The 27,077-nt window shown below is 53.9% G+C and overlaps 1 protein-coding gene across 1 annotated transcript; it reads right to left on the bottom strand.

Moving 5' to 3' along the window:
- Positions 1-31: 31 nt before the first annotated feature.
- Msi1 (musashi RNA binding protein 1) lies at positions 32-23,924 on the bottom strand. The gene is made up of 15 exons (XM_042669621.1): positions 23,793-23,924; positions 23,582-23,622; positions 22,875-22,956; positions 22,679-22,763; positions 19,296-19,337; positions 17,595-17,687; positions 13,513-13,561; positions 12,027-12,109; positions 11,558-11,675; positions 8,375-8,455; positions 6,724-6,780; positions 2,609-2,677; positions 1,842-1,996; positions 1,442-1,505; positions 32-75 (listed from the first exon to the last, which is right to left on the bottom strand). The coding sequence occupies exons 1-14, from the start codon at positions 23,849-23,851 to the stop codon at positions 1,464-1,466; spliced, it is 1,056 nt and encodes a 351-aa protein (XP_042525555.1). The 5' UTR covers positions 23,852-23,924; the 3' UTR covers positions 32-75; positions 1,442-1,463.
- Positions 23,925-27,077: the final 3,153 nt, after the last annotated feature.

The raw sequence follows: 27,077 nt of genomic DNA, 5'->3' as shown, positions 1-27,077 counted from the left end.
CAGGGTGGCTGCGGCTGAGGTGTCCCGCCCCCTGGCTGGCTCGCTCTGGTCCTCAGTCAGCTGCAGGCTGGGGTGCTGGAAGACAGGGGTGCAGTTATGGGGACATGAAACCCCCCAACTTCCCCCTCTCTTAAGACCTCTCAGAGTTCCCCTCCCAAGAGAGCTTTGTTTGCAGACTCTCCCTCCCCCCACCCTGTCTCTCTTGCTTAGTCTCTCTATATACATATATATAATATATATAAATATAAAATATTTATTATTGATTTTTCCAGTCATGGGGCTTGAACTCAGGGCCTAGGCACTGTCTCTGAGCTCTTTTACTCAAGGCTAGCACTCTACCATTTTGTTATTTTTGCGTTTTTTTTTGGGTCCAGTCGTGGGGCCTGAACTCTGGGCCTGGGCGCTGTCCCTCAGCTCTTAGGCTCAAGGCTAGCACTCTACCACTTGAGCAACAGCACCACTTCCAGCTTTTTTTCTTTTTGCTTATGTGGTGCTGGAGAATCGAACCCAGGGCCTCATGCATGCAAGGCAAGCGCTCTACCACTGAGCCACCTTCCCAGCTCCCACTCTACCACTTTGAACCAAAGTGCCACTTGGCGTTTTCTGATAATTAGAGATAGAGTCTCACGGACTTTGCTGCCAGAGCTGGCTCTGAACCCCAATTCCCAGATCTCAGCTCCTGAGTAGCAGGGATTGTAGGTGTGAGCCACCAGTGCCTACTCTTTCCTTTTTCTTTCCTTTTTTTTTTTTTTGGTCGGTCGTAGGGCTTGAACTCGGCTTGGGTGCTGTCTCTGCACTCTTCCGCTCAAGGCGAACCCTCTACCGCTTGAGCCACAGCACCACTTCTGGTCTTCTAGTGGTTTAGTGGAGATAAGAGTCTCATGGACTTTTCTGCCCAGGGTGGTTTTGAACTGCGATCCTCAGATCTCCTCCTGAGAGCTAGGATTATAGGTGTGAGCCACTGGCACTGGGCTTCTTTTTCTTTGGTGTGTGTGTGTGTGTGTGTGTGTGTGTGTGTGTGTGTGTGTGTGTGTGTAGAGGATCTCACAGTGTAGTCCAGGTTGGCCTCAAACTCACAATCTTCCTGTCTCAATTTCCAGAATGCTAAGATTATAGGCATGACCACCAAGACCAGCCGAATGTCACCTTCTCAGGGACATCCTTGAACCTTCATTTCCAACAGCTCCCTCCTCCCATAGGAATTCTTATTTGTTTGCTTGATTGGGCCTTGAACTCAGGGCCTGGGCACTGTCCCTGACCTCTCTGTGCTCAAGGCTAGCGCTCTACCACTTGACTTACAGCGCCACTTCTGGTTTTTCTGCTTATGTGGTACTGAGGAATCGAACCCAGTGCTTCATGCATGCAAGGCAAGCACTCTACCACTAAGCCACCTTCCCAGTCCTGTTTGCTTGATTTTTTTGCCCACAATCCCCCTTCTCACCTCCTGCCACCTGTCCCCTGCTTCAGTGGTACCCATTGGTGAAGGCTGTGGCAATCAAGGGACCCTAGAGGGGGGAAAAATGAGACTCTTTGAATCCTGGAAACAGTCTGAGGTCTCCTGCTCTGTGGGGCAGATAGGGCACAGGCCCTTCACCCTGCCCACAGTACCCCCCCACTGCAGATTGACACATCACCACCTCCCAGGGGATCCCTGAGCTGGCCTCCATGCGGTCCGTGCGGTCAGAGATGGAGCAGGTGATGAGTAAGCACCCTCCACCCCAATGGGAGCCACTGGGAAGTGACACTTCCTGTCTCCATCTGCCTCCTCCCACGTTGGACAGACGAGGCTTCCTGCTGCCCCTCACCTTTGGGATCTGAGATCACTAAACCTGGCCACTCACCCCAAGACTGTGGCCGAAGCCAGTGCTGGGAGCAGGGCTGGCGGCGCTGATGTAACTGCTGACCCCTGAATCCTGGTTGGCCGCCCCATAGAGCTCAGCCATGGGGCCGGGACTGGTGGTTCCCAGGAAGCCCCCTGTGCGGCTGGGAGTGGAACCTGGAGGAGGAGCCATCGTCCAGGGGTGAGAGCCTGACAACCCAGAAAGAAGACAGTGATAGCCCTGATGCCCACTGCGGCCCATGGCATCCCCACCCCCGCCATCCCCTCCCACCCAGCCCTACCTGCACCACTCCGAAGCGAATGCAGGCCCCAAAGCTGGCCTTGAAGGTCCTCTGCCCCTTCCTGCCCTCCTCCCCGCCCCAACCTGGGCTCTTCCATGCTAACTTGGTTTCCAAGGCTTTGCACATGCAGTTCCTTCCCCCGAGAACACTTTTCCTTCTCCTCCTCTTTGGCCTTTTCTAGAGGCCCCAGCCCGGAGCTCCTCCGCTTTCTGAGCAGCAGGCTACCCTTCAGAATTGTGGCCGTTTGAACTGTGATGTCCCCCTCCCTGCCCCAGTCTGTAAGATCTGGAAGGCAGACACCCTGTGCGTGTAGCTCCTGTCTGGCTCATCAGGAATGGCACCGTGCCCAGCAGTGAGTAGATGCTCAGTTAATACTGAGGGATTACATGAGCCTTGTTGACAGGGGCGGGAGGGGCATCGTCGGTAGTCGCTCCTCCCTCCTCTGGGCTTCCTCTGTCCCCTGCATTCCCTTCCCAGGAGGCCTCACCTGTCCCTCGAACCACAGCTGCTGCTGCTGCGGCGGCTGCCATTGGTCCGTAAGCAGTGAGAGGAATGGCTGAAAGACAAGGCGTGGGCACACTCAGCGTGGCTGGAGGAGGCCTCTACCATCTGGGCATGATCATCATCATCTCCCGCCTAACTCTGCACCCAAGGGGTCACCTTTGGACCACCATCTTGTGACCTCACTCTATGGATGGGAAAAGGGAGGGGGAAAGGTCCCAGCAAGTATCTCAGCCTCAATTTCTCCCCTAGACTCAAGAACATGCTCCAACACTCATGGAGGGATTGTTGGCTATACTTGTCTCTTCTCTGTAAGTCCTGGGCCTGGAAGGGCTAGGAGAGCTTGCCCCTGGTCTCAGCACAGGCATGTGTCCTGGGGCTCCAGAATGTCCCATGGGTGAGGCTAAGATGAGACTCCTCTTCCCCACCCCAGCACCCCTCAGAGCCAGCCAGATATGGCCACCCCCTCCCCCAGCCCCTTCAGCCCCCCTTTCCATCAGCCTTTCCAGTCAGGGGCCTTGCTCTGCCCTCTGTCCACCTCCAACCTCTTCCACAGAGCCTCGCTCTGGGTCCAACCATGGGGGTTCATGTCTGCTGAAGGAGTAGAAGGGATTTGCTTTCCATCTGCTTTTGTTTTGTTTGAGACAGGGTGTCACCATGTAGTCGAGGCTGCCTCCAACTGACAATCCTCCTCCTGCTGAATGCTAGGACTAGTGGCTTCCTGGGGCTGAAGACTTCAGGGTTTGCACTTGGTAAGTCTGTGGGATACCAAGCTCTCATCTTAACCACCACCACTTGGAGCTGTTTAAGTAACCCAGACAAGGTTCCTTTAGATCCTCAGCAAAGCCATCAGGCTGTGTGTGCAGGGGGGGGGCGGGGGGGATTCAAAAGCAGAACTTCATGGTTCCTACATCCGGGAGGGGTCTTTCCCAAGATACTCAGACACTGGCTCCTTCTTAGACATTACCTCCTCTGAGAAGCCCTCCCAGACTACAGGCTCTGAGCCAGTCCTTTTTCCTCTAACCCGAGCCCAGCAACATAGGCTAGGGGTGAGGGGAGACCTCTGACTTTCTCACCTTTTGAAATCTCTCACTTACTGGTTTGTTTTACCCCCCCCCCTTTTTAATTTCTTTTTTCTTTTAGAATATCAGCTCCCTTATCTGACTTATTGTGTCCCAGGACCAGATCCAACCCTGGCACAATAAATATGTACTGAACTCAGGAGGAGGAAGAAAACAGCCAATTCTCCTTCCCCGTCCCCCACTTTGGTGTATGTGCCAGTCCTGGGCTTGAACTTAGGGCCTGGGTGCTGTCCTGAGCTTTTTTTGTTCGAGGCTTGCATCTGTCGCTTGAGCCACAGCTGTACTTCTTTTTGGTGGCTAATTGGAGATAAGAGTCTCATGGACTTTCCTGCCTGGGCTAGCTTTAAACCCTGATCCACAGATCTCATGGGGTCTGAACTCTGGGCCTGGGCGCTGTCCCTCAGCTCTTCAGCTCAAGGTTAGCACTCTACCACTTGAGCCAGAGCACCACTTCCTGCTTTTTCTGCTTATGTGGTGCTGAGGAATCGAACCCAGGGCCTCATGCATGCAAGGCAGGCGCTCTACCACTGAGCCACCTTCCCAGCCCCAGATCTCAGCCTCTTGAAATAGCTATAGGATTACAGGTGTGAGCCATGGTGCCCAGCCCAACTCTCCTTTTCTCTCAGGCAAGAGAGAAGTTTAGATGCCAGATGCCCAAGAATGGCTGAGCTGGCAGGGACAGAGGCTGGGCACTGAGGTCTCCTTTTCTGGCCCATATCCACAGCGCAAACTCAAAGAGGAACCAGTGTTAGGGAGTGCTTATCACCGAATAAAGAGTTACTTTTTTTAGTGATAAATATTTGTTTCTCTCTCTAGGCAGTATGTTCCATGAAAGCTGTCTTTCCCTGCCCCAAGGGCCTGATGGTAGTATGCTACATAGTAGATCCTTAACACAGTCCGTCCTTCCTTTCTCCTTCCTTCCTTTCTCCTTTTCTTTTTTTGTATGCTAGTACTGGGGCTTAAATTCAGGGCTTGGACATGGACACTATCCTTGAGGCTTCTCACTCAAGGCTGGAGCTCTACCACTTGAGCTACAGCTCCATATCTGGCTTTTGCTGGTTAATTGTAGACAAGAGTTTCATGGACTTTCTTGCCCGGGCTAGCTTCTAACTACAATCCTCAGATCTCAGCTTCCTGAGTAGCTAAGATTATAGGTATGAGCCAGTGACATCTGGCTAGCACAGCTTTTAAAAAAACATTTATTTATTTATTTATTTTTGCCAGTCCTGGGGTTTGAACTCAGGGCCTGGACACTATCCCTGAGCTTCTTTTGCTCAAGGCTAGCACTCTATCACTTGAGCCACAGCACCACTTCTGGCTTTTTTTGTTTATGTGGTACTTTTTCTGTTTCTGTGCATGCTAGGCAAGCACTCTACCACTAGGCCACATTCCCAATTGGAAATTATTCTTGTATGTTGGTCCTGAGGCTTGAACTCAGGGCCTGGGTATTGTCCTTGAGCTATTTTGCTCCAGGCTAATGCGCTATTACTTAAGCACAGCCCCACTTCTGGTTTTTTTGGTTGGTAATAGAAGTGTAGAATCTCACAGACTCTCCTGCTGGGGCTGTCTTTGAAGCATAATTCTCACATCTTGGCCTCCTCCATAGCTAGGATTACAGGCCTGAGTCACCAGTGTCTGGCTCTAGAAACAGACTTTTCTTTTTCTTTTCTTTTTTTTTTTTTAGGTCTAAGACTGGGACTTGAGCTCAGCACCTGCTGCTTTGCTTTTGCTTATTGACTAGTGCTCTATCAACTGAGCCACACCTCCAACCCCCTAGCACAGACTTTTTTAAAATCGGTTATGGGGCTTGAATTCTGGGCCTGGGCGCTGTCCCTCAGCTTTTCAGCTCAAGGCTAGTGCTACCACTTGAGCTACAGTGCCACTTTTGGTTTTCTGAGTGGCTATTGGAGATAAGAGTCTGGCAGACTTTCTTGCCTGGGCTGGCTTTGAACCTCGAACCTCAGATCTCAGCCTCCTTAGTAGACAGGATTACAGGTGTGAGCCACCAGCGCCCAGCTAGCACAGACTTCTTTACACAATCAAAAAGTCTCCCTCCCCATCCAGGTTCCAGGTTAAATGCAACTCAGTTCATGGTAGTTGGCTTCTTCCTTTTGTCCCTTTAGCCCCATGTTTATCTGCTCCCTCTCTCACTTTGGGGGACCCCTGAGCACCCCTTGGAAGGAAGGTCTCATCTAAAAAGCAGTATCCACGCTCATATCTTCCACACATGGTCAGGTCGCAGAGAGGAGCCCGGGTGGGGTGGGAAGAAGCAGGCTGGACAGAAACCCAGGACACCCTACATTGTGTGCACCCTGCTCCCCAGCCTGGCCCAACTCACCCAGCTCCTCAGCTAGCCCCAGTGGGCTCCCACTGGCCAACCACCTTTACCCCACTTTTCCAGAAGTCACAAATGGGGGCCCCCAAAGGCTGGTTCAGCAATTCAACAATCCATGGCATGCATTGACAAGCCTATCATAGGGTCTTGGTAATTTGGAATTTGTTGCCAATATTTAAAACTGAGTGGAAGAAAAAAAAAACGAAGAAGAAAAAATAAAAAAAAAAACCTACGAAAACAGAAGCTGGGATTGTGGCTTGTCTGGGAACAAGAGACCCAGAGTTCTGAGTCCACACCCCTCAGCAGGGCCACGGCGCCAAGTACACGCATGCATCCTGGCTTGCATAGGGCCACGTACCCTCCCCCCCCCCCCCGCCCCTTCTCCCTCCCCCAGGCCCACTCTGCTCTGCTTTTGCGATCCTGACCTGTTCACTGTTGGATCCCAGAGCCTCTGTGGTGCCTGGCGCCTGGAAGGTGCTAGATCAATATTTGCAAATGGATGAATGAGTGACTTTACCTCCATTTGCTTGGCTTGGCTCAGTGCCTCACACTGAAGGGCCATGGAGCTACAGAGACTGGTCAGTGCCCGGGGCCCAGTCCGCTGTGGCCCCACAGCCAAGGGGCTGGTGGGCAGGAGGAAAGGGTCCCACTGAGCTCTCCCCGGGAGGGTCCCGAGCAACTGACCTGTAAGCTCGGGGAGGACTGGGGCGCTCGGGAGTGGGGTCCGCTCTACACGGAATTCTAAAATGAAACGGAAAACAGCTTAGGAGGAGGTAGGGGAGTCTCTTGGGCGTGGCCCAGGGGGCAACCACGGGGTACTGAGGGAGGGGGTGGGCGAGCACAGGCCCCAGCAGGCAGGTGGGGGGCAGGGGACAGAGAGAGGACAGAGGGAGAGTCAGAGCAGGCAGTCACCACCTACGTCGTGGGCCCAGGGCAGTCAATGGTGGTGCCACAGTTCTGGGTGCTTTTTGGTTTTTGCTTTATGAGGCTTGAACTCAGGGGCCTGGGCACTGTCCCTGAGCCTCTTTTGCTCAAGCCTAGCACTCTACCACTTTGAGCCACAGTGCCACTTCCAGTTAGCTAGTGGTTAATTGGAGATAAGGAGTCTCATGGACTTTCCTGCCTGGGCTGGCTTCGAACTGCGATCCTCAGGATATCAGGCTCCTGAGTAGCTAGGATTATAGATGTGAGCCACTGGCATCTGGTTTTTATTTCATTCTCTTTTTTTATTATTATTTTATTAATTAATTTTTTGGGGGGGTGTCTGGGACTGGGTGCTGTCCCTGAGCCCTTCAGCTCAAGGCCAGCGCTTTACCACTTGAGCCACAGCACCACTTCTGGTTTTCTAGTGATTTTGGAGATAAAGAGTCTCATGGATGTTCTTGCCCAGGCTGGCTTTGAACCGTGATCCTCAGATCTCAGCCTTCTTAGTAGCTAGGATTACAGGCATGAGCCACCGGTGCCCAGCTATTAATTAATTAATTTGTTATAATACTAGGGTTGGAACTCAGGGCCTCCGTTTTGGAAGGCAGGGGCTCTACCACTTGAACCATGCACCCAGCCTGCTTTTTGTTTTGTTTTGGTGCTGGCATTGAGGCTAAAACTCAGGCTCTGGGCCCTGACCGCAGCTTTTTCCCTCAAGGCTGGCACTTTACCACTTGAGCCTCAGCTTTCTGGTGATTAAGTCTGCTGGGGCTGGCTTTAAATCACAATCTTCAGATCTCAGCCTCCTGAGCAGCTGTGATTACAGGCATGAGCCACTGGTGCCTGGCTACAGCCTGGCTATTTTGGCTCAGCATTATAAGTAAATGAGAATCTTATAAGTGTTTGATATTTTATGCTTGAAAGAAAACAACATTGGATAATCACAGGACGTTATTCACACTCTAGTGTTGGCTTCATGTCCAATTACAAATGAGGGTGGATTTGGTATCTCCAGAGTGCTTTGGGATCTTGCAAGGACTCAGCACAGCACCCTGGCCACTGTAGGTGTGACAGGGAAGGTAGGGCCCACTCTGGCTCTTAGGGACCCCCACCCACTGCAAGCTGGGTACCCTCCCTGGGTGAGAATGATACCTCTGGACCCATGAGGACAGAAAAGCAGGACGCAGACAGAGGACAAACAGCCTGAGAGATGACAGTGCCACACAGCACCATGGAGGAAGTGATGGAGAATGGGAAAAGCCCTCCTTCTGCAGACGCGCCCTTCCTTCCAAGCCTCCAGCAGGCAGACTCCCCACCCCCACCCCAAGTCATGCACCCCAGACCCCATCTGCAAATTGCCTGAGAAAATGAGGGACATGCTGGCGGCGGGGTGACAACAAGGAGGACTTACCGGGGAACTGGTAGGTATAGCCAGGGGCAAGGCCTGTGTAACTCCGGCTGGCGTAGGTTGTGGCTTGAAAACCGGGGTAGCCTGACAGGAGCAAAGGGGCAGCGTCAGATCCGTCAGATCCGTTACCCCTCCTCCCACCCCTCCCTGGGACCGTGGCTGTGGATCTGAGCCACATAAATTCCTCCCTCCTGCAGTGATATCATGGAAAACCCTCAGGCCTGCTTTCCAAATACCTGGTGCACGTCAACCCCTATGATAAACCCAGAGTACACTTCGGTTATCTCATTAAACCTCTTAAGCACAGTCACAGCTAGGTACTATTGGAAGCCTTGTTTTATAGACTTGGAAACTGGCTGAGAACAATCCAACACCCTGACCAAACTCCTCTGTGCTCCAGCCCTCACCCTCCTCCTGCCTTTATCAATTATATACCGAGTCTCTCTTTCCCTGGGCTCCAGCCACAGGGCTTTCTTTGAGGGCTTCTCAAATTTGCCAAACTCATTTCTACCTCTGGGCCTTTGCACCTGCTGTTCAGGTGCCTCTGCTCCAAGTCCCACCCAGTGATTAAGTGAATGAGGCCTCATTGCACAAGTGTCTAAAAAGTCTCCTCATTCCCCCTCCCTCAGCTGTTCCCCGCCCCCTTACACAGCACTGAGGTCTTTGTTCAAGAATATCTCAAGGTTTCCATAAATGCCAACTTTCTGTCTTTCTCAAGGGAAAAAAAAATCCTATAATTAGTAATGCTGGTGGAATTGGGAGTTGAATCCAGGTCTGACTAGCCCCGAGGCTCTCAACCACAAATCTATTTAGCATAGGGTCCTCCTCCTCCTCCTCTTCTTGCCAGTCTTGGGACTTGAACTCAGCGACTGGACACTTCCCAGAGCTTTCTTTTTTGCTCAAGGCTATGGTTCTACCACTTTAGCCACAGCGCCACTTCTGGCTTTTTCTGTTTATGTGGCACTAGGAATCAAACCCAGGCCTCCATGCATGCTAGGCAAAGACTACCACTAAGCCACATTCCTAGCCATTTCTTCCACTTCTTTGCATCTTTTCCTTCCCTTCCATCCTTCCCTCTATCCTCCTTTCTCCCAATTCCTTCCTTCCTTCCTTCCTTTTTTATTGGTCGTGTGGCTTGAACTCTGGGCTTGTGCACTATCCCTACATTCTTCAGCTCAAGGCGAGCGCTCTACTGCTTAAGCCACAAAGCCAAGCCACAAAGCCAAGCCACTTCCGGTTTTCTAGTAGTTTATTGGAGATAACAGTCTCATGGACTTTACTGCCCAGGCTGGCTTTGAACCAGGATTCTCAGATCTTAGCCTCCTGAGTAGCTAGGATTACAGGCGTGAGCCTTCCCTTCCCTTTCTTCTTTCTTGAATTTTTGGAAACAAAGTGTCTCTATGTAGCCCAGATTATCTCCTTCTACTACAGGGACTACAGATGTAAGCCACCATATTCAGCCTTTATTTATTTGTTTTTATTTATTTATTTGGTCGTGGGGCTTGAACTCAGGGCCTGGGCACTGCTCCTGAGCTCTTTTGCTCAAGGTTAGCACTCTAACACTTTGAGCTTCAGCGCCACTTCTGGTTTTCTGATGGCTAATTGGAGATAAGAGTTTCACAGACTTTCCTGCCCAGGGTTGGCTTTGAACCACAACCCTCAGATCTTAGCCTCCTGAGTAGCTAGGATTACAGGTGTGAGCAATAGGACCCCAGCTTCATCTTGGGAGCCTTTCTAACTTCCACAGAGCTTTTTTTTTTTTTGGTCAGTCATGGGGCCTGAACTCTGGGCCTGGGCTCTGTCCCTCTGCTCTTCAGCTCAAGGTTAACACTCTACTACATGAGCCACAGCGCCAGTTCCGGCTTTTCATGCTTATGTGGTGCTGTGGAATCGAACCCAGGGCCTCATGCATGCGAGGCAAGCACTCTACCACTGAGCCACCTTCCCAGCCCTTCCACAGAGCCTTCTTTCTTTCTTTCTTTTTGTTTTTTCTTTTGCCAGTCCTGGGCACTGTCCCTGAACTGATTTTGATCAAGGCTAGCATTCTATCACTTGAGCCACAGCACCACTTCCAGTTTTTTCTATTTATATGGTACTGAGGAATCCAACCCAGGGCTTCATGCATGCTAGGCAAGCACTTGACCACTAAGCCACATTCCCAGCCCCTATAGAGTTTTCTTTAGGTACCTCCTTAAGTCTCCCATACCCCTCAAGCACTCTGTTGGGACAATGCCCACTCACTCCTCTCTTGCTTGAAGGACAGTCCCACGAGGACAGGTCCTATCCCTCCAAAGCCACCCCTAAGCTGTGTGCTGGTGGCTTACACTTATAATCCTACCTATTCAGGGGGCTGAGACCTGGGAAGATCTCCCTTCAAAGATAGCCTAGACAGAGAAGTTTTGAAGGCTTCCAATTAACCAGCGAAATGACAGACTAGAGGCATGGCTTAAGTGGTAGAGCACCAGCTGTGAATAACTGAGCCGAGCAATTGGGCAAAGCCAAGTTCAATCTCCAGTACTGGTGCATGCATGCACACCCCCTCCCCCGCCAGGCACAGCCCCCCACCCTAAAAATTATCTGAAAAAGGAGGAATTTTCTTTCTGCTTTTCCAAAGGCCTTTGTGTAAATGCTTTCCCCTCTGTCTGGAACAGTTTTCTTTTCTTCCCTCCTTACCCATAACTGGCTTTGCCTCAACCTGAAGACTCTACTCTGCACAAATGTAATTTATTTTCCAGTTTCTCTAAGTCTTAGTGCAACTTTTGTGGCCATACTCCTTTGGTATCATATACTCCAACCTAAATCTATTTACCGTCTTACTTAGGTGTCTTTTCTAAAAGACTTTTAAATCTTAGGAAAGGCACTGTTGAGATCCATGACACAGTGCCCAGCTCAATATCTATTTACTGGATGAACAGATGGATGGATAAGAGATTGGATAGATGGACCAATTAGTATGGGGCAGCTGGACTATTTTCCCAGCTGCCACAAGGGGGCAGAACTTGACAACCAAACCACCCCACCTTAGGGCAGGTCGGCCAGACCCGATGAGATGCCTTGCCTCCACTCCTGCCCAATGACTCACACAGGAGGGCAAACCACAGAGATGTGACACCCACGCAACCCCCTGGTAGCCTGGGGAGCAGTTCCGGGCATGAAGAAGCCGCAGATGCAGGCCTAGCAACGTACCCAGCATGCCAATACCCAGCATGAAGGCGTCCATTCCATAGGGCATGACTCGAGACCTTCCCCTGGCTGAGCCCGTGGGAGACATCACCTCCTTTGGCTGAGCTTTCTTACATTCCACCTGCAATGAGACCTGACAGTCAGTCCCTTCTTAGGGCTAGGGTCACTGTCCCCTCCCCCCCATCCCACACTGGGCCTCGTTATTCACATTTATGGTGCATTCGTTATGTACGCAAAAGGTTTTGCAGGCACCAGTTCCACGGAACAGGCATTCGCACTGAACTGAGTGAGTCCCATTTTACAGATCCCCAAACTGAGACTCATGGGGAGATCCACTTAACCATGGTGTGACAGCATCATTTGGTGTCAGGGGAACAGGGTCCGCCCAGCTCGCGCTGAGCAGCCCCCCTCGAGGCCTCTGGAGTCCCACTCACTCTTTCAGCACCCCAACCTCCCTCTAACCTCAGCTCACCATTTTGTTGTTGATTTCATGGAAGTGGATTTCACACACTTTTTCCACGATGTCCTCACTCTCAAACGTGACAAATCCGAACCCTGGAGAGGTGGGACAAGGGGGCAAGGGTAGGGTCAGAAGCAGGTTGATGGTCAACACCTAGCCCCAGGCCATACAGATACCACAGCTCCTCGTTTGTGGGCAAGTGTCTGAGATTTAATGAAAGGCTCTAGCCACAGCCTAGGAGCCTCTCAACTACCAGCTGACACAGGGTTTCAGGTCCCAAATTACAGATGAGCAAAACAAGGCTCAGCAGAGTGAAGGAACTTGCTCAGAGTCACACAGCAAGTTAGAAAGCGGCCAAGATGCCACAAGAACCTAGTAGTCCCTCAGGAGCAGAGAGGGACAAATTCCAGGACCCTCAGAGATATCAAATCTATACTGTGCCCTAGTCCCTTGGATTAAATGTGATAGTATTTGCATGTATCCCCTATACACACCCATCCTGTATACTTTAAACCATTTCTAGATGACTTCCATTACTTAAAACCCATGTAAATACTAAGCAAATAGTTGTCATGCTGTATGGTTGAGGAGAAATGTCGGCTTAGTACGGGTGTAATTTCCAAGAACACAGGCCAGGGTCTTGCACATGCTAGGCAAAGACTCTACCAATGAACTATATCCTCAGCCCTCTCAATTTTTTTTTTTTTTTTGGATCCCAAATTCTTTGAACCTGAAAATGTAAAACCCATAGAAACAGGGGTAGGGGAATTCAGGAAGGCTGTAATTTAACATGCCTTTTCTTTCCTTCAGTGCTTTTCAAAAAAGAGCACCCAAATATATCCTTGTGCTCAGATATACAGACACACATATATACATACACACATATGTAGCCCATAGCCACTCCCTACAAAGGCCCAAAGAAGAAATAGCCTTTGAAGGAATAGCCTAGCCTCTTCCAGAGTATCGCCAGCATCTGGGCAGATTTCTCAGAAGGTTGTTTATCCCTTGGGAGATAAACAACCAGGCCCAAGTAATCCCAAGACCCAGATGACCACAGGTTCAGGGCCAAAGTGGCTAGGGGACTGAGCTTGGCCTAGGGTAGGGGGCAGCCGCACAGCAAACTGCCTGGGACAGTGGAGTCAGCCCAGCGCTGGGGCAGCCTGGCCTCAGCTCTAGTTACCAGCCACAAGGTAAACCACCAGCAGAGGCAGACTTGGCCCAGGGAAGGGGGTGGGGGGCAGCGGTGGGTGGTGGAGGGTTCCGACGAGGAGGGGGGAGGCAGTCCTCTGCTCCTCTCTGTGTCTGTAATTGGGCAAGTTTCTAGCACAGGAAATGGCGGGACAAAAGCCTTCTGTAAGGCCAGGCCCTGGAGAGGATGCAGATCCTTGGGGATAGAATGTCAGGAGGCAAAGATAAAAGGGCAGCTGTGACCTGCAGCCCCCTGGCTGACCACAGGCCCCCTGGCCCAGCCTGCAGAAGGGGGAGGGGACACACTCACCTCGGTGCCGGTTGGTGGTTTTGTCAAACATCAGCATGGCATCGTCCACCTGAAATACAGCCCTGCCGTGGGGGATCCACCAGACACCAGAGCCCCCACAACCCGCTCCCAGCCCACACCAGCCTTCTTTATTATTATTATTATTTTTTTTTTTTACCAGTCGTGGGGCTTGAACTCTGGGCCTGGGCGCTGTCCCTGAACTCTTCAGCTCAAGGCGAGCACTCTACCGCTTGAACCACAGAGCCATTTCTGGCTTTCTGGTGGTTTACTGGAGATAAGCATCTCATGGACTTTCCTGCCCAGGTTGGCTTTGAACCATGATCCGCAGATCTCAGCCTTGTGAGTAGCTAGGATGACAGGTGTGAGCCACCCACGCCTTCTATATCCGCTCTCGGTTCAGTGGACAAGTTTCCCCCCTCAGTACCCTGACTCAACATTCTCAGTCCATCATTCTTCAGCTCCCAATATGTGCCAGCTACTTTGTTCCCATGATCTATACTTTCCTTGTAGGGAAAAAATCCCCCATGGTGTACATTTAAAAAAAAAAATGGCACAGAGAGGTGCCATTGCCTGCCCAAGGTCACACAGCCCATCCTGGACCAAACCAAGAAGGAATGGATGTTAAAGAGAAGGAAATACGGGGAGCAAGATTATGAAATGCAAAAAGGCAAGGCCAACAGGACAGCAGTCAGACTCAACTCCCCTCTCCTGGTACAGATCTTTTCTCTAATTGAGGTTTCCTTTCGCTAGAGGCTGTAATTAAAGCAAGTAGAGCTCAGTGCCTGGGCTGCCTGCCTTCCACTGACTTGGGGGGTGGGGTGGGGAAGGGAAAAGATCTACAGTTTCCCTCTCTTAAATGCCAGTCATAGCTCCTTGCTACTTCCTCCAGCACTTCTTGCCTCTTTTTTTCTTTTCTTTTGTTGTGCCAACACTAGGGCTTCGACTCGGGATCTGGGTGACTTTTAACTTTTTTGCTCAAGGCTCATGCTCAACCACTTACGCCATAGCTTGGCTTCCAGCTTTTTGGTGGTGAACTGGAGCTAAGTCTCGCAGACCTTCCTTTCCAGGCTGCCTTTGAATCTCGATCCTCAGATCTCACCTAGCTTCTCGAGCAGTTAGGATGACAGGAGTGAACCACTAGCCCTTCTGGCCTTTTTGTCTGATTCACCAAAGGTCAACTCCTCAGACTGTGGGCACAGTCTACCCCTGGCTTCCCTTCCTCCCATCTCCAGACCGACCTTCCTGTACCCTGTTAAAAGTGGACGGTGCTGACCCTGAGCTACAATGCTCCTCCAGCTCGCCTTTAGCATCAAGCCAGATCCCAGGAGCATCTTAGAGGGAAATGATGGCCCCCTTTCCCCTGCCCCAAGGAACTTCCAGCCCTGGGCCCTACAGCACAGCACCACCTTCACCCCCACCCCCAGCACTTCAGGCTCCTGCCTATCTGTTTAAACCCCCTGGAAAACAGACACAGAGGCGGCTTTTGATCAAAGCTCAGGTTTTTCAGTAGAGCAGGCCTGAGTTGGAATCCTGGTTGTACACTGGCAGGTTAGGTGACCTGAGGCAAGGCAAGTAGCTTTAGGTCTCCAAGACTTGGATTCTTCATCTGTGAAATGGGTGTGAATAGCAACTATCTCCTAGGAAGGTGTTAAATGAGATAGTGCATGCAACACTCTTTAAAAAGTACCTGGGATTTAGTAAATGCTTAATAACTAACAGCTGCTGTTTTTTCTTTTATACGTGGAGGGACTTGGCCCACAATCACGTGGAGGAGGCTGGCAAAGCTTAGAGGGCTGAATGGCTTGAAGGTTCTATGAGAAGATCTGTGGTCACTGCTCTATGGAGCACCTTGGGCTCCATTAATTATTTCTTGAATGGACGCAAGGGAATGAACAGAAGCAACAGCCACACCTTTATCCCTAATCCCACAGCTTTTGAGTTCTTGCCCGACCCACAAACTGATGGAGGCCAAATCCAGTCTTTCCGGCCCTCTTTTTTTTTTTTTTAAACCTCCCCTCTTTCTATGCAATCTTCCAAACTCAATATGTACCTGGGTCTTTTTACATCCTCCAACTGGGGCCTTGGCTGGACAGATCTGGGCCTACACCCCATTGGGGTGGTAACGGGTGGTAGTGGGGTTGAAGCCAGGGCAGAGAGGAAGGAAAATGGCAGGGATCCAGGGTACCTCCATTGGTGTCCCCCCTCCACCCTCACCCCCCCCACCCCATCCTCCTGGGGCCAGCTGAGAGGAGGGAGGGCTCTCAGCCCAGTGTCCTTAATAGGCTTTGGTCTCCATGGGAACCCAAGGGCAGGGGGGCTCATGCAGGGGGGAGGGGAGGCGACCGAGGCCTGCTGACCAGTGGGAGCCGCCAAGTTCGGCGACCACTAAGCCTGAGTGGCAGCCATGGCGGCTGACCATTGTTCCCCCCCACCCCCCCCACCTCCCCAACCCCGGCGGCGGCAGGGGCCCCTCGATCCGGGCCAGGGAGGGAGGTGGTGGGTGGCCCCCTGCCGCGGGGCCCTTGGCATTCCCGGCTGTCCCCCTCGCTCCCTGGCAGCCTATTCTCCGGCTCCCCCTGGCCTCCCCGGGCCGGTTTCACATGCCAACGCCGATTTAGGCCCGAACAAAAGACGCGGCCGCTGACGGCTTCTCCTGGGGCCCGGTTGCCGTGGCAACGCCGGCCCCGGGGGCAGGCGGCCTCCAATCACAGCTGCTGGATCAGATTAGTGTGAGCTCTAATGCTCGGCGCTCAGACACAAAGACACCCCGCCGGAGCCCAGCCCGGGCCTGCTGCTTCCCAGGAGCGCCCTTCTCTGTCTCTCTCGGTCTCTGTGTGTGTGATCGTGTGTGTGTGTGTGTGTGTGTGTGTGTGTGTGTGTGTGTGTGTCCGTGTGTCTCTGGGGCCCAGGCCCGACCTGACCAAGTCAGGGGGTGCCAGGTCCCCATGGAAGTGGTCTGAGTCCATAGGCCTCTTGGCCCCAAACATCCACCCATTTCCCCAGACCTTTTTCCAGCCTTGGCCTACTGGGAAACCTGAAATGCCTCCATGGGAAAAATGGAGCCTCCACTCCTTTAACCTTGACATTCGGATGGCTCTTTGCCATCTCCCTAGAGGGCTTTGACGTTCACACTGCTCACCTGGTCTGAGTCCTCAGACACCTGATTGTCCGGCCAGTGCCACGCCTCCTAACCTTTTCATACGCTACCTCTTCACTGACCCAGAAGTTAAAAGATCCGTGCACCTCAGAGTTCAGAGCCAATCCTCTGGACAAGATCAGAATTTGGGGTGTTTTCTTCACTTCCCACCCATAAGCTAGGGGACAAGGGTGGGGGGTTATCAACCTTCCCAGATCCTGCTTTGCAAGTCTCCCCCTCTGTGCACACAGGGTACTGGGTACAATGGGGAAGTCATATTATTTATTTATTTATTTTGCCATTCTGGGGCTTGAACTCAAGGCCTGCACACTGTTCCTGAGCTTCTTTGTGCTCAAGGCTACTACTTGAGCCCACAGCATAACTCCTGGCTTTTTCTGTGTATGTGGTACCGCGGAGTTGAGCCCAATGCTTCATGCATGCTAGGCAAGCACTCTACCACTAAGCCACATTCCCAGCCCGGGAAAATCATATTTATTGTCTCCTTATCATCCACCACTAGGAAGGGGTGGCGGGGAGGTACAGCTGCCCGTGGCCTGGACAGGTGCAAACTCTCAGGAGACCACAGTGGGGGTGGTGGGGGTGGTGACTAGATTGAACTGGCTACAGGAGCATGTCCTCCCCTGGGAGAATGAAGATAAGCAGGAGAAAAAGACCGGGGAAGGACAACAAAAGAACACTACTGTGTGGCATCCTTCCCCTGGGGATGTCCAGTCAGAGGCCCACAGATGGGCCAGGAGCCTGAACAGTGGCCTGGCCTGATCTCACCCACAGAATATACCTAGTGCCTCTTTCACCTTTGGTAGGATGGCGGGGGTGGGGGTTGGAGGGAGGTAGCCTGGCTCCCCTCCTTGCTACTGTACTCCCCAGCATGTTCACAATCCCAGCAAGCATGCCCCCCCCCCCCCCCCCCCCCGCAAAGACCCACCTTCCCAAACTGCTCAAAATATTGCTTCACATCTTCCACTGTGGTGTTCACCGAGAGGCCCCCAACAAAGATCTTCTTCGTCCGAGTCACCATCTGTTAAAGGCAGGGAAGGAGAGAGTGGGCATCTGAGTCCTGTGGCCCACCGCCACCAGCAGGGGCTCGAGCCTCCCCCCCCACCCCCCCCACCCCCGCCAGGATGCCAGCTGACAAGCTCTCTGTGGCCCCAGCCTCTCAGAAGGGAACCCCCTCCCCCGCCAAGCTCCCGCTTGGAACCCTGCCTCTAGTCCTGTCACAGGCAGCTGTGTACCCCACACCGTCCTCACTCAGGCCTCCTTCTTGCCCCCTCTCTCCCCTCCCCCTCCAGGGTCTGGGCCTGGAAAATAACCTCCCTTAAGTCCTCATCTACAAGGGAAGGGGGGGTGGACTAATGACCCAGATCCACAGCCTACTCCAAAGCCCCACCCGCCCTCCTGGGAGATGCCAAGGCCATGGGGAAAGGAGGGGGTGTCCCTGAACTTAACTCCGACATTTTCCCCATCAACCTCCTCCTCCCCACCCAACCTCTGGCAGCCCCGTGGCCCCAGTCCTGTTTTAGGAAGAACACATGGTCCTAATTACCCCAGGAGCGCATGGCTAATCCACAGCAATTCCCAACCCCATCCTAACACTAAAGCACCTTCTGTCACCAAACTGCTTAATGGAATTAACCCAATTCCGACCATGTGCTCCCTGGTACGGCTTCCTTCGGATACCTGCTCGGTAATTGCTTTCAGGCTCTCTGCTGGACCACTTCCAGAGATGTCCCTTTCCTGTCTACTAAAACTGTTCCTGTCCCTTCATCTTGTCAGGACCCCGGAGGCCTTGATGGAGTCCAGTGGCTCCGAATCTCCAAGCCCTCTCATTCTCACCACCCCTTTACAAAGGGGGAAACTGACATTTCCTGGGGAAGACCACGTGATAATGTCCACAAACCCGGGGATCCTGACTCCCTGGCCTGTAATTGGCCTTTCTTTCTGTCCCAGAGAGGCAATGCATTAAAAAGGAAAGAAAGAAAGATCTGGCTAGTTGCCATAGGCCTGGAATCTGTGGTACCTGCCCTGTGGCACAAGTTTGGAGTGCTACGTCATTCAACTGCTCAGAAATCCACTTTCCGTCTATACTGCCCCTTCTCCTCAGGAACACCAGAGAAAGGGAGCAGACACAGATAACCTAAGTCAAAGGATAACTGGTGACCAGCTTCTTGGTTCCCTTCCCCCTCTGCAAGCCCAGCACACCTCCCAGGAGAGGGAGGAGGTGACAGGAAGTGGGAGGGGGCATCAGAGTAGGCTCCTGGTCAAAATCTAACCCAGCTTCAGGGGGCAATCCTGTCCTATTTTTGACCCCCAGAAGCTCTAGGCATAAAGACTGTGATCTATGAGGTCAGAATTAAGACTCAGGGCCCCAGACTGTACTAACTTCAAATAAAGAAAGACCCATGAGGTCCCACACATTCAGCGCCCCCCCCTCCCCCTTGCAGTCTACCCCAGAGCACAGATGTTAACACGCACAGGACCAGGGACACTCCCTCTTCCTACCCCAGCCTATTCTAGAAACACTCCACACGCAAGATCCAGAAGCATCTGCCACTGAAGGTAATGCTGGGAAAAATCAATGTCCAGAGTCGCCCAAGGTTGATTCCCAAATCTCAGATGCAACACCTACCTTAGGCTGTGCTCTCCGAGGAAAGGCCACCTTGGGGTCAATCTGAAAGACAAGGGGGACGTTTAGAAGTTTTCGTTATCACATTTCTTCTGGTCCTCATCCTACAGCTTTCCATTCTGAGCACCTCTCTCATTCTGGAACCCAGAAGTCACAGGAACCAACAACAGCCTCAGGCAGGAAAGCACAGTGGTTAAACAAGGTACTATGTTCAAATCCCACTTATAGCACATCCCAGCTGTGAGACCTGGGGCAAGTTGATCTAACCTCTCTGAGCCTGAGAGTCAAGCTTACCTGCAAAATAGACGAATGAATAATACCCACCTCAAAAGGTCATTTGCGGATTACCAGAGATAATACATTCAAAGCACTTGACATGGTGTCTAACTCACAGTAAGAACCAGAAATGATGTAAGCCAAATCTTTTTCCTTCAAGTATCAGGTCATCAAGAGCCTCCCTTGGTTAAATGACTTCACACAGCTATCTGTCTAGGGAAGGCATTCAACTCTGACTTTAGAAGCCTTGCAAATGGAAATATACTTTGCCTGGGAAAGAGAGAGAGAGAGAGAGAGAGAGAGAGAGAGAGCTACAAGATGAGAGTTCAGAACTACCAGGAATAGACTTAGTTCTGTTTCCTCAATCCTTCCAGCCTCTAGCAACCCTCCTAGAAGCGGTAAGCAAAGAGCTCCCGATAATGAAGCCAGACTTGGGGCGAGGCAGGGTGCCTCAAGTCTTTGATGACATGAAAGGGCATAGGACTTGGACTTTAGTAACTTTGGGCTGCTTGCCAAGTCTGTGATCTTAGTAACTTCATTCACTCCGCCCCCCCCAGCCTCAGTACCCACATCTGCAAAGTGGGGACAATCACTGCCATTCTCCCCAGGGACAGCTATGAGGCCTTAAATAAGATAACATAGGTGAGGAGCTAGGCACCTGTCATCCTAACTCCTCAAGAGGCTGAGATCTGAGGATCTTGGTTGGAAGCCAGCCTGGGCAGAAAAGTCTGTGAAACTCTTAGCTCCAATTAACCACCAAAAAGTCAGAAATAGAGGTGTAGCTCAAGTTGGTAGAGCACTAGGCCTTGAGTGGAAAAAGCCAATTGAGAGCATAAGGCCCTGAGTTCAAGCCCCAGTACACACACACACACACACACACACACACACACACACACACACACACACACACACAGGTGAAAGCAGCCTTTTGTGAACTGCCCTTCATTTCACAAACAAAAGAGCTATTACCAGGAGGCCACCTTTGCCCTTGGCTGGGAACAACCAGAGGGAAAAATCAAGATGCACTTGGACCTGGGTACTCCAGTGAAATTGACAAACAGCAAGAGACAGGGCATGAGACATTGTGACCAACACAAGACCTAAAGGCAGGGTCATTCTAGACAGTTTCTTGTCACTCATAGGAATGCACATCATTCAGAAGTTGAGTAGCCAATCACAAGGAAGATGTGTCTTTTCCCAAAGTTCCTTCTGTTCAAAATGGCACAGACCGGGAAGGAGCCTTCTGCCAGCTTCCTACTGCAATCTTCCCATAAAGACAGTACCTCCCAAATCCATGCCCAGGGCAATGCCTCCTCCAGCAAAAGCCCCCTGGGCTAAAGGAAAGAAAAAAAAAATCCAAGGTGCCTATGGTCCCTGTCTGAAGTTTTGATTTCACACTTTTATGGACATTTTCAGTCTGTTTCTCCCAGATGCAGCGTCCTCAGACACCTATGTACTTCAGACGGTCCCTCTGCACAGGCCCCAATGGGGAGATGGTACCCAAGCCACATTCCCCCTGACTCACCTGTACCCCTGTAGCCAGCCACGGACACTCCCCACCCCCCACTCTGACTCACAGCTGGCAACATAAATAAAACCCAACAAGTAAATAAAAGGTGGAAGTCAGAACCCAAAATAGACTCCCCACAGCAAATCTCCCTCCCACCCCCTTCTCCAACCCAAAGATGCCAAACACAGACAAAGCCCTTGCCCTTAGCCAGTCCTGGTATCCTAAGGATACCCATCTCCCCATCCTTCCTCCTGCTCTCTCTTGTCCTTATCAATCTTTCACTCCTCCAGCCGCCCACCCCCCCTTCCAGGCCCCAGCTTCTAAACTCAGGCTTCCTGAGTTCGGCAGGAGCCATCAGTGCATTCTGAGGACAGGGGATGGTAGGAGAACAGGCAGCTTGATGGTAGATAATCACCAAAAAACAATAGGCCACTGTCTCTCCCTTCCCAGCCTGGGTCACTCGGGCTGCGCCAAGAAGATCCTTTCAGAGCGGGCAAAGTCGAGGCCTGGCCTCATTTGCTCATTACTGTAAGCAGAAGTGGGAGCCACTGGGCAGAGATAACAGGCGCTCAGGACAGGCGGTAATTGAACAAATTCTTGGGCACAACCAGCCATTGTTGCAGGTAAACAGGAGCCAGTGATTGACCTAAGCAAGGGAGGCCCAGGCCAGGGGAAAGAAGGGGTGTGTGGAGACAGGAGCTCACTCTGTCCCAGGCCTCTCCTCGCAGACAGACACCCCCATCACTGGGTCAGCCAGCCATCCTCTTGATTCCCCCCCATACACCCCTTTGCCTTCTCCCCCTAGAACTGGCCTCCACCAGCGCCCCCTGCAGGGTCCAAGACACTGGGGAACAGTGGGGCAGGAGCAAAATGTTCCAGGAGTTTGAATGGCAAAGAGTTTCTCCTAAGGTCTAGTCTTCAGAAGGTTCCCCCCACTCCACCTCCCCTTCTGCACCCCTTCAAACCATCTAGCTCCCTTCTCATAAAACTCCTGCGAGAGTGAGTGAAGCAGGTTCGGGTCTTCTACACAAAGCAAGAAGCTCATTGACCAAAGTCAGGGGCGGAGGGAGGGAGGAAGGGAGGGAAGGAGGCAGAGAGACTCAGTGATGCTTTGCCATTGGTCTGGAATGGAAATGGAGGGCGTCAGCAAGAGCCACATACTAGTTAGGAGTTCAGAGAAGTCACCCCGTGGGGTCACTCCAGCCCTGACTCACTCACTTGGGGTTAGGGGAGGCAGCCGGCCCCACCCCACACTGCGAGGCACCAAGATTAGTACTTTAGAAGGCAGAGGTGCTAGCTGGCTTTGCCCTCACCCATACTGCGGGGAGGGTGGGAGGGTGGGTGGGTGGGTGCTGGGAGGGGGAGGAGGCAGCTCACCCCCCCCCCACCTGGGAATCTTTCTTCCTTCTTCTGCAACACACCTCCCCCCCAACTCAAGTGAAAAAGTTTCAGAGCATGGCAGCCTTCTTATTCAACTGTCCCCTCAGGGGCCATGGGGGTGGGGGGAATCAGGATCATCTCCCTCTCCGCAGCTTTCTCTCTCTCTCTCTCTTTCTTTCTCTCTAAGGAACCCCCCCTGCCCCCCCCAAAGGCCACTCACTGTTTTGGAGTCGAGCTCGTGCCGCGATTGCGCCAGTACTTTATCCACCCCCGCCTGGTCCATGAAAGTGACGAAGCCGAAACCCCTGCGCCCGCGTTAGGGAGAGAGAGGCAGATGGTTGCGAGTGGCGGTGGTGGAGGGGGGGGCCGAGGCGGGCGAGGCGGGAGGGCGCAGGAGCAGGGGGTGAAGGGCTCACCTGGATCTCTTGGTCAGGGGGTCCCGCATCACCAGACACTCCTTCACCTCCCCGAACTGGCCGAAGTATTCGCGCAGCCCTTCTGTAAACCACACACCCCGCCTTCGGACCGGCCCCGGCCCCTGCGCCCTCCTTCCCCTGCCCCCCCCTTGTCCTTTGCCCCCGGTGACCCCGGCGCGGCCCGGCCGCCCCCGCGCCAAGCTGCCCGCGCGCTCCACACTGCCCCCTCCGCCGCCACCCTGCACGCGCTGGGCTCCCCGGGAGCCTCCCCGAGCCCACCGGGCCCCCCCCCCCGGGAGACCAAGGGCCCGAATGGGGCTGGAGGGTGTAAAGGGGGTGGGGGGGACACCGCTCCGGCCGGGTTCCCGCCGCCCCGGGAGCCGCCTTACAAAAGTTTGAGCCGCAGGTGCGAGCGGAGTTGGCGCTCCCGCCGGCGGGTCCCGGGGGCCAAGCCCACCCCCACGACGCCCCCCCCCGAACCCCTTCCTGCTGCTCCCCTCCGCCCGCTGGGCCGTGCGCGCTCTGCGATCTCCCTGCGCCCCCGGGGTCCCCCGGGCGGGGCGCAGAAGAGGGCACGAGGGCGCCCGGGGTCAGCGGGGGCGGAGGGCCGGGCCGGGGTGCCCGGGGCCCGGGCTCAGGCTTGGGGGTGGGGTGGGGGGGCTCCGGGGCGCCCGGCGGGGCCGGCAGGCGCTCCCGGGCTGGCTCACCCTGCGTGGTCTGCCAACTGAGTCCCCCGATGAACATCTTGCTGCGGGGAGAGGAGAGACACAAAGGGCCCGCGTGAGCGCCGGGCGCCCGGGCGCAGGGGGGCGCGGGCCCGGGCCCCGGGGAGGCCCGGCCCGACCCGGATCGGCCATGTTGGCGGGGCTGGGGCGGGCGCGGGCCGGGCAGGCCGGGCCGGGCCGGGCCGGGCAGTACCAGGGGTCGTGCGGCGAGTCCGGGGAGGCGAGGCCGGGCTGGGGCGCGTCAGTCTCCATCGGGAGCCGCGGGCGGCGCGGGCAGCGGAGCGGCGGCGGCGGCGGCGGCGGCGGCGCTCGGCGCGGGGCAGATGAGGAGCGCGGCGAAGGGGGCCGGACGGACAGGCCATGCTGCCCCCTCCCCCGACCCCGCTCGGGCGGGCGGGCGGGCGGGGACGGCCGAGGGGAGGGCCCGCCGGGGGCCGACCTGCCGGCTCCTCCCCCCGCCGCCCTGCGCGCATAAAGCCCCGCGCTCACCCGCGCGCCCGGGCGCCCGCGGAGGCGGCAGCGCCGGGACCCCCCTCCCGCCGTGATCGCGGGTCCCTCCCCCCTCGAGACCCCCCCCCGGTGCGGGCCGGGGCCGGGGCGCGGCCGCGCGCCCCCACCCACACCGGCGCGGGGGCCGGGCCGCGGGAACGCCCTCCCGGGATGAAGCGCTGCCCCGTGCCTTCAAGGTAGCTCGGTTCCGGGGATCGGGACCCCCCCACCCCCCCTAGCCCTCTCTCTCTCTCAGGTCCCCACTAGCCAGCATTGACGGGACCCCCCCACAATCTGCTTGGGGTCAGGTTGGAGGTCGCCCCGGTGCGCCCCAACCCCCACCCATTCCAACTGGTGACAGTCCCGCCTCCCTCCCCCCTGTCAGAACCCGAGGCCGCCCTGGGAGCACCCCCCCGCCCCCAGTTTTCTTCTGAGCCTGATTTAGGGTCCCTCTCGGGCGGCTCTGGTATCCGGTTTGGGGGAACCCTCTCAGCGCCTCGCGTCCGACAGCGGCAGCACCCCGGTAGGAGTCGCTTAGTCCCCCCATGCCTCTGCTGGCCTCCGAACTCCCCCACAACCTCTCTTTCCACACTCGTGGTCCCTCTACAGTCCATTGAGAAAAAGACCCCCCCCCCTGTCCCGAGCCTTGGTCTCCACTTTGGGGGGGGCGTCCCCAACTCCGTGTGTGCAGCTCCGCCTGCTTCGCGCTGCCTGCCCCATTCCGACTCCGGGTCCCAGGCACCGCCGCCCGCTCCCCACCCCGGCCGAGGTAGCTGGGGAGGAAGGCGGGGCGCTGCAGACCCTCCTCCCCGCTTCCAGCTGAGGAGCCCGGTGTCCCCCCCCCCCACTGGGACCCTTCCCCTCCGGATCACCGCACCCCGCCCCACCCCCCACTTTGGCAGAGTTCTAGCTCGGTGGAAACGCGTTGGGAGAAGCCGAGCTCCCTCCCCACTGCGTGCTCAGTTACGTCCCCCGGTCGAGCTCATGCTGAGACCACTTCCCCAAGAAGACAAACTTCTCTCTTCATCTCTCCCAGCGCCCCGCCCCACCCCCTAACTTCTGGGTTCACTGAGATCCTTACCCAAGCCATCTCCCCTAACACCTCAAACCCGCTCAGGTCAGCCAGGAAAGACGACTCTGAGAAAGGATGTTCAAAGGGGCGGAGGCCACCTTGCCTATCTCGGTGTCCGAGCCTAAAGACCTCAAAGATCTCTGGTTGAAGAGAGGGTGAAAGCTGGGGTCTGAGACAGCTACTACTGACCCCCTACCCCTATGCCTGCTGGGGGAGGGGGCTGGTGTCAGTGCCACCCCGCCCCTCCCTCGCCTCCCACTCCTTCCCTCAGCCCAGCCAGATAACCCAGAGACGCGACGCACCTTCACACCTGTCCTGTGCTCAGCCACCTTCGATGACCGTGCGGCTCCAGCTCTGGAGACTCCCGCCCTCCGCCTGGTAGCACACTTCCCATCCCTCCCCACTCCCAGACCCCCAACCAGCACACGTAGGAGAACGTGAGAGACTCTCCATAATGGTCTCCTTGGGGACCTGGCGGAGATGCTCAGCAGGCTCATCCTGCCGCCCTCTGAGCACAACACACAACCAACTAGCTTTCTCTTGTTTGTGTCCTCCTACTCTACCCCACACTTTCTCAGCATCCCAGGGGTGGGGGCGGGGAGCATCCCACCCAGGGCATTCCCTCCCAGATGTGTGTGTGTGTGAGAGAGAGAGAGATGTGTGTCCTGGGAGAGACACAGATGAAGGTTAGCAAGGTGGTAATCCCCAACTGTGAGAGATTCCCACGACGCTGGGTTGAAACTAGGTTCCTTGTGTTCATGGAGAGTCACCACTGGGAGAGTGAAATTCCAAGTGTCCAGAATCACTCATGTGTGTTGGTGCCGTTAGCAGGTGGTTTGACTGGGAACCGGTGAGGGTCATCCGATCGGAGGTAGCGGAGATTGTGTCAGAAGTGGCTTGAGCTAGGCTCCATTTATTGGCATCTACTTCCTTTTTGCCAATGCCTGATTTGTAGCCCAGTGACTCAGGGAAAGACTTCAGGGAAGTTCCTTCCTCAGGCAGGTGCACCTAGCTCAAACTGAGGCTTCATTTTGATTTGTTCAACAAAGTGGGCAGCAAGTCCTTCTAGATAGGGGTAGCCCTCACAGGACAAGGCAGTTGTAAATGCATTATCCTCATAGCGAACTGAGACTCTCATGCGTATTCAGGAAAACGGATCATTTTCCTCAGATATTGGAGATGCATTCCAGCTCTTTCTCTCGTGGACTACATACACAGCACATTGTGTGAGGAACAAAACTTTGTAACTTAAAAAAAAATCATCTTGAGAAAGACCATGGACAAATGACATTAGCCCAACCAACCAAGATGATAAGAATCATCACACATATTTATGAAACGCCTTCTCCATTGTACACACTGTCCTAGGTGCTTTATTTTCAGCATTTATCATCACACAGCTTTCTTTCTAGGGACAAAAGTCAGAGAAGTAAATACAAAGCAGTTCAGAAGGAGAGGGAATAGGGCAATGGGGGTGGGGGAGGTGGGAAGGGCAGGAGGCTCAGGGGAAGGGCGATATATGCAATTTTAGGTCAGGAAATTGCTCATACGGAATATAATTATTAGCAAAGACTTGAAGGGGAGGACGTATGTATATATGCGGTTCTGCTGAATTATCCATTCAGCAAACTCCTGCCATCTCTTGAATGCAAACACTGCTAGTTGAATTTGACTTTCACTACACTAAAGCTGGTTCTCAAATTTTGGTGTGCCTAAATATGCAAATGGGCTCCCAACACCACATTTTGTAAACAAACTCCCCTCTATCAGTTGATACTCCTGACTGGGGTTTTCTTTGGATTACTCTTAGAGAAACACTGCTTGAAAAGTTACTAGTGACTTTGAGAACAAACAAACAAACAAAAAAAAAACCCTGAAGATCAAATTAGGGTATGTGTGGCTTTAGTGTTGGAAGTA

Source organism: Dipodomys spectabilis, unplaced genomic scaffold (genome assembly GCF_019054845.1).
Source record: "Dipodomys spectabilis isolate Male_0828 unplaced genomic scaffold, ASM1905484v1 ptg000499l, whole genome shotgun sequence".
Lineage (NCBI taxonomy): Eukaryota > Metazoa > Chordata > Mammalia > Rodentia > Heteromyidae > Dipodomys > Dipodomys spectabilis.
This window is presented reverse-complemented; position numbering and strand designations above follow the sequence as displayed.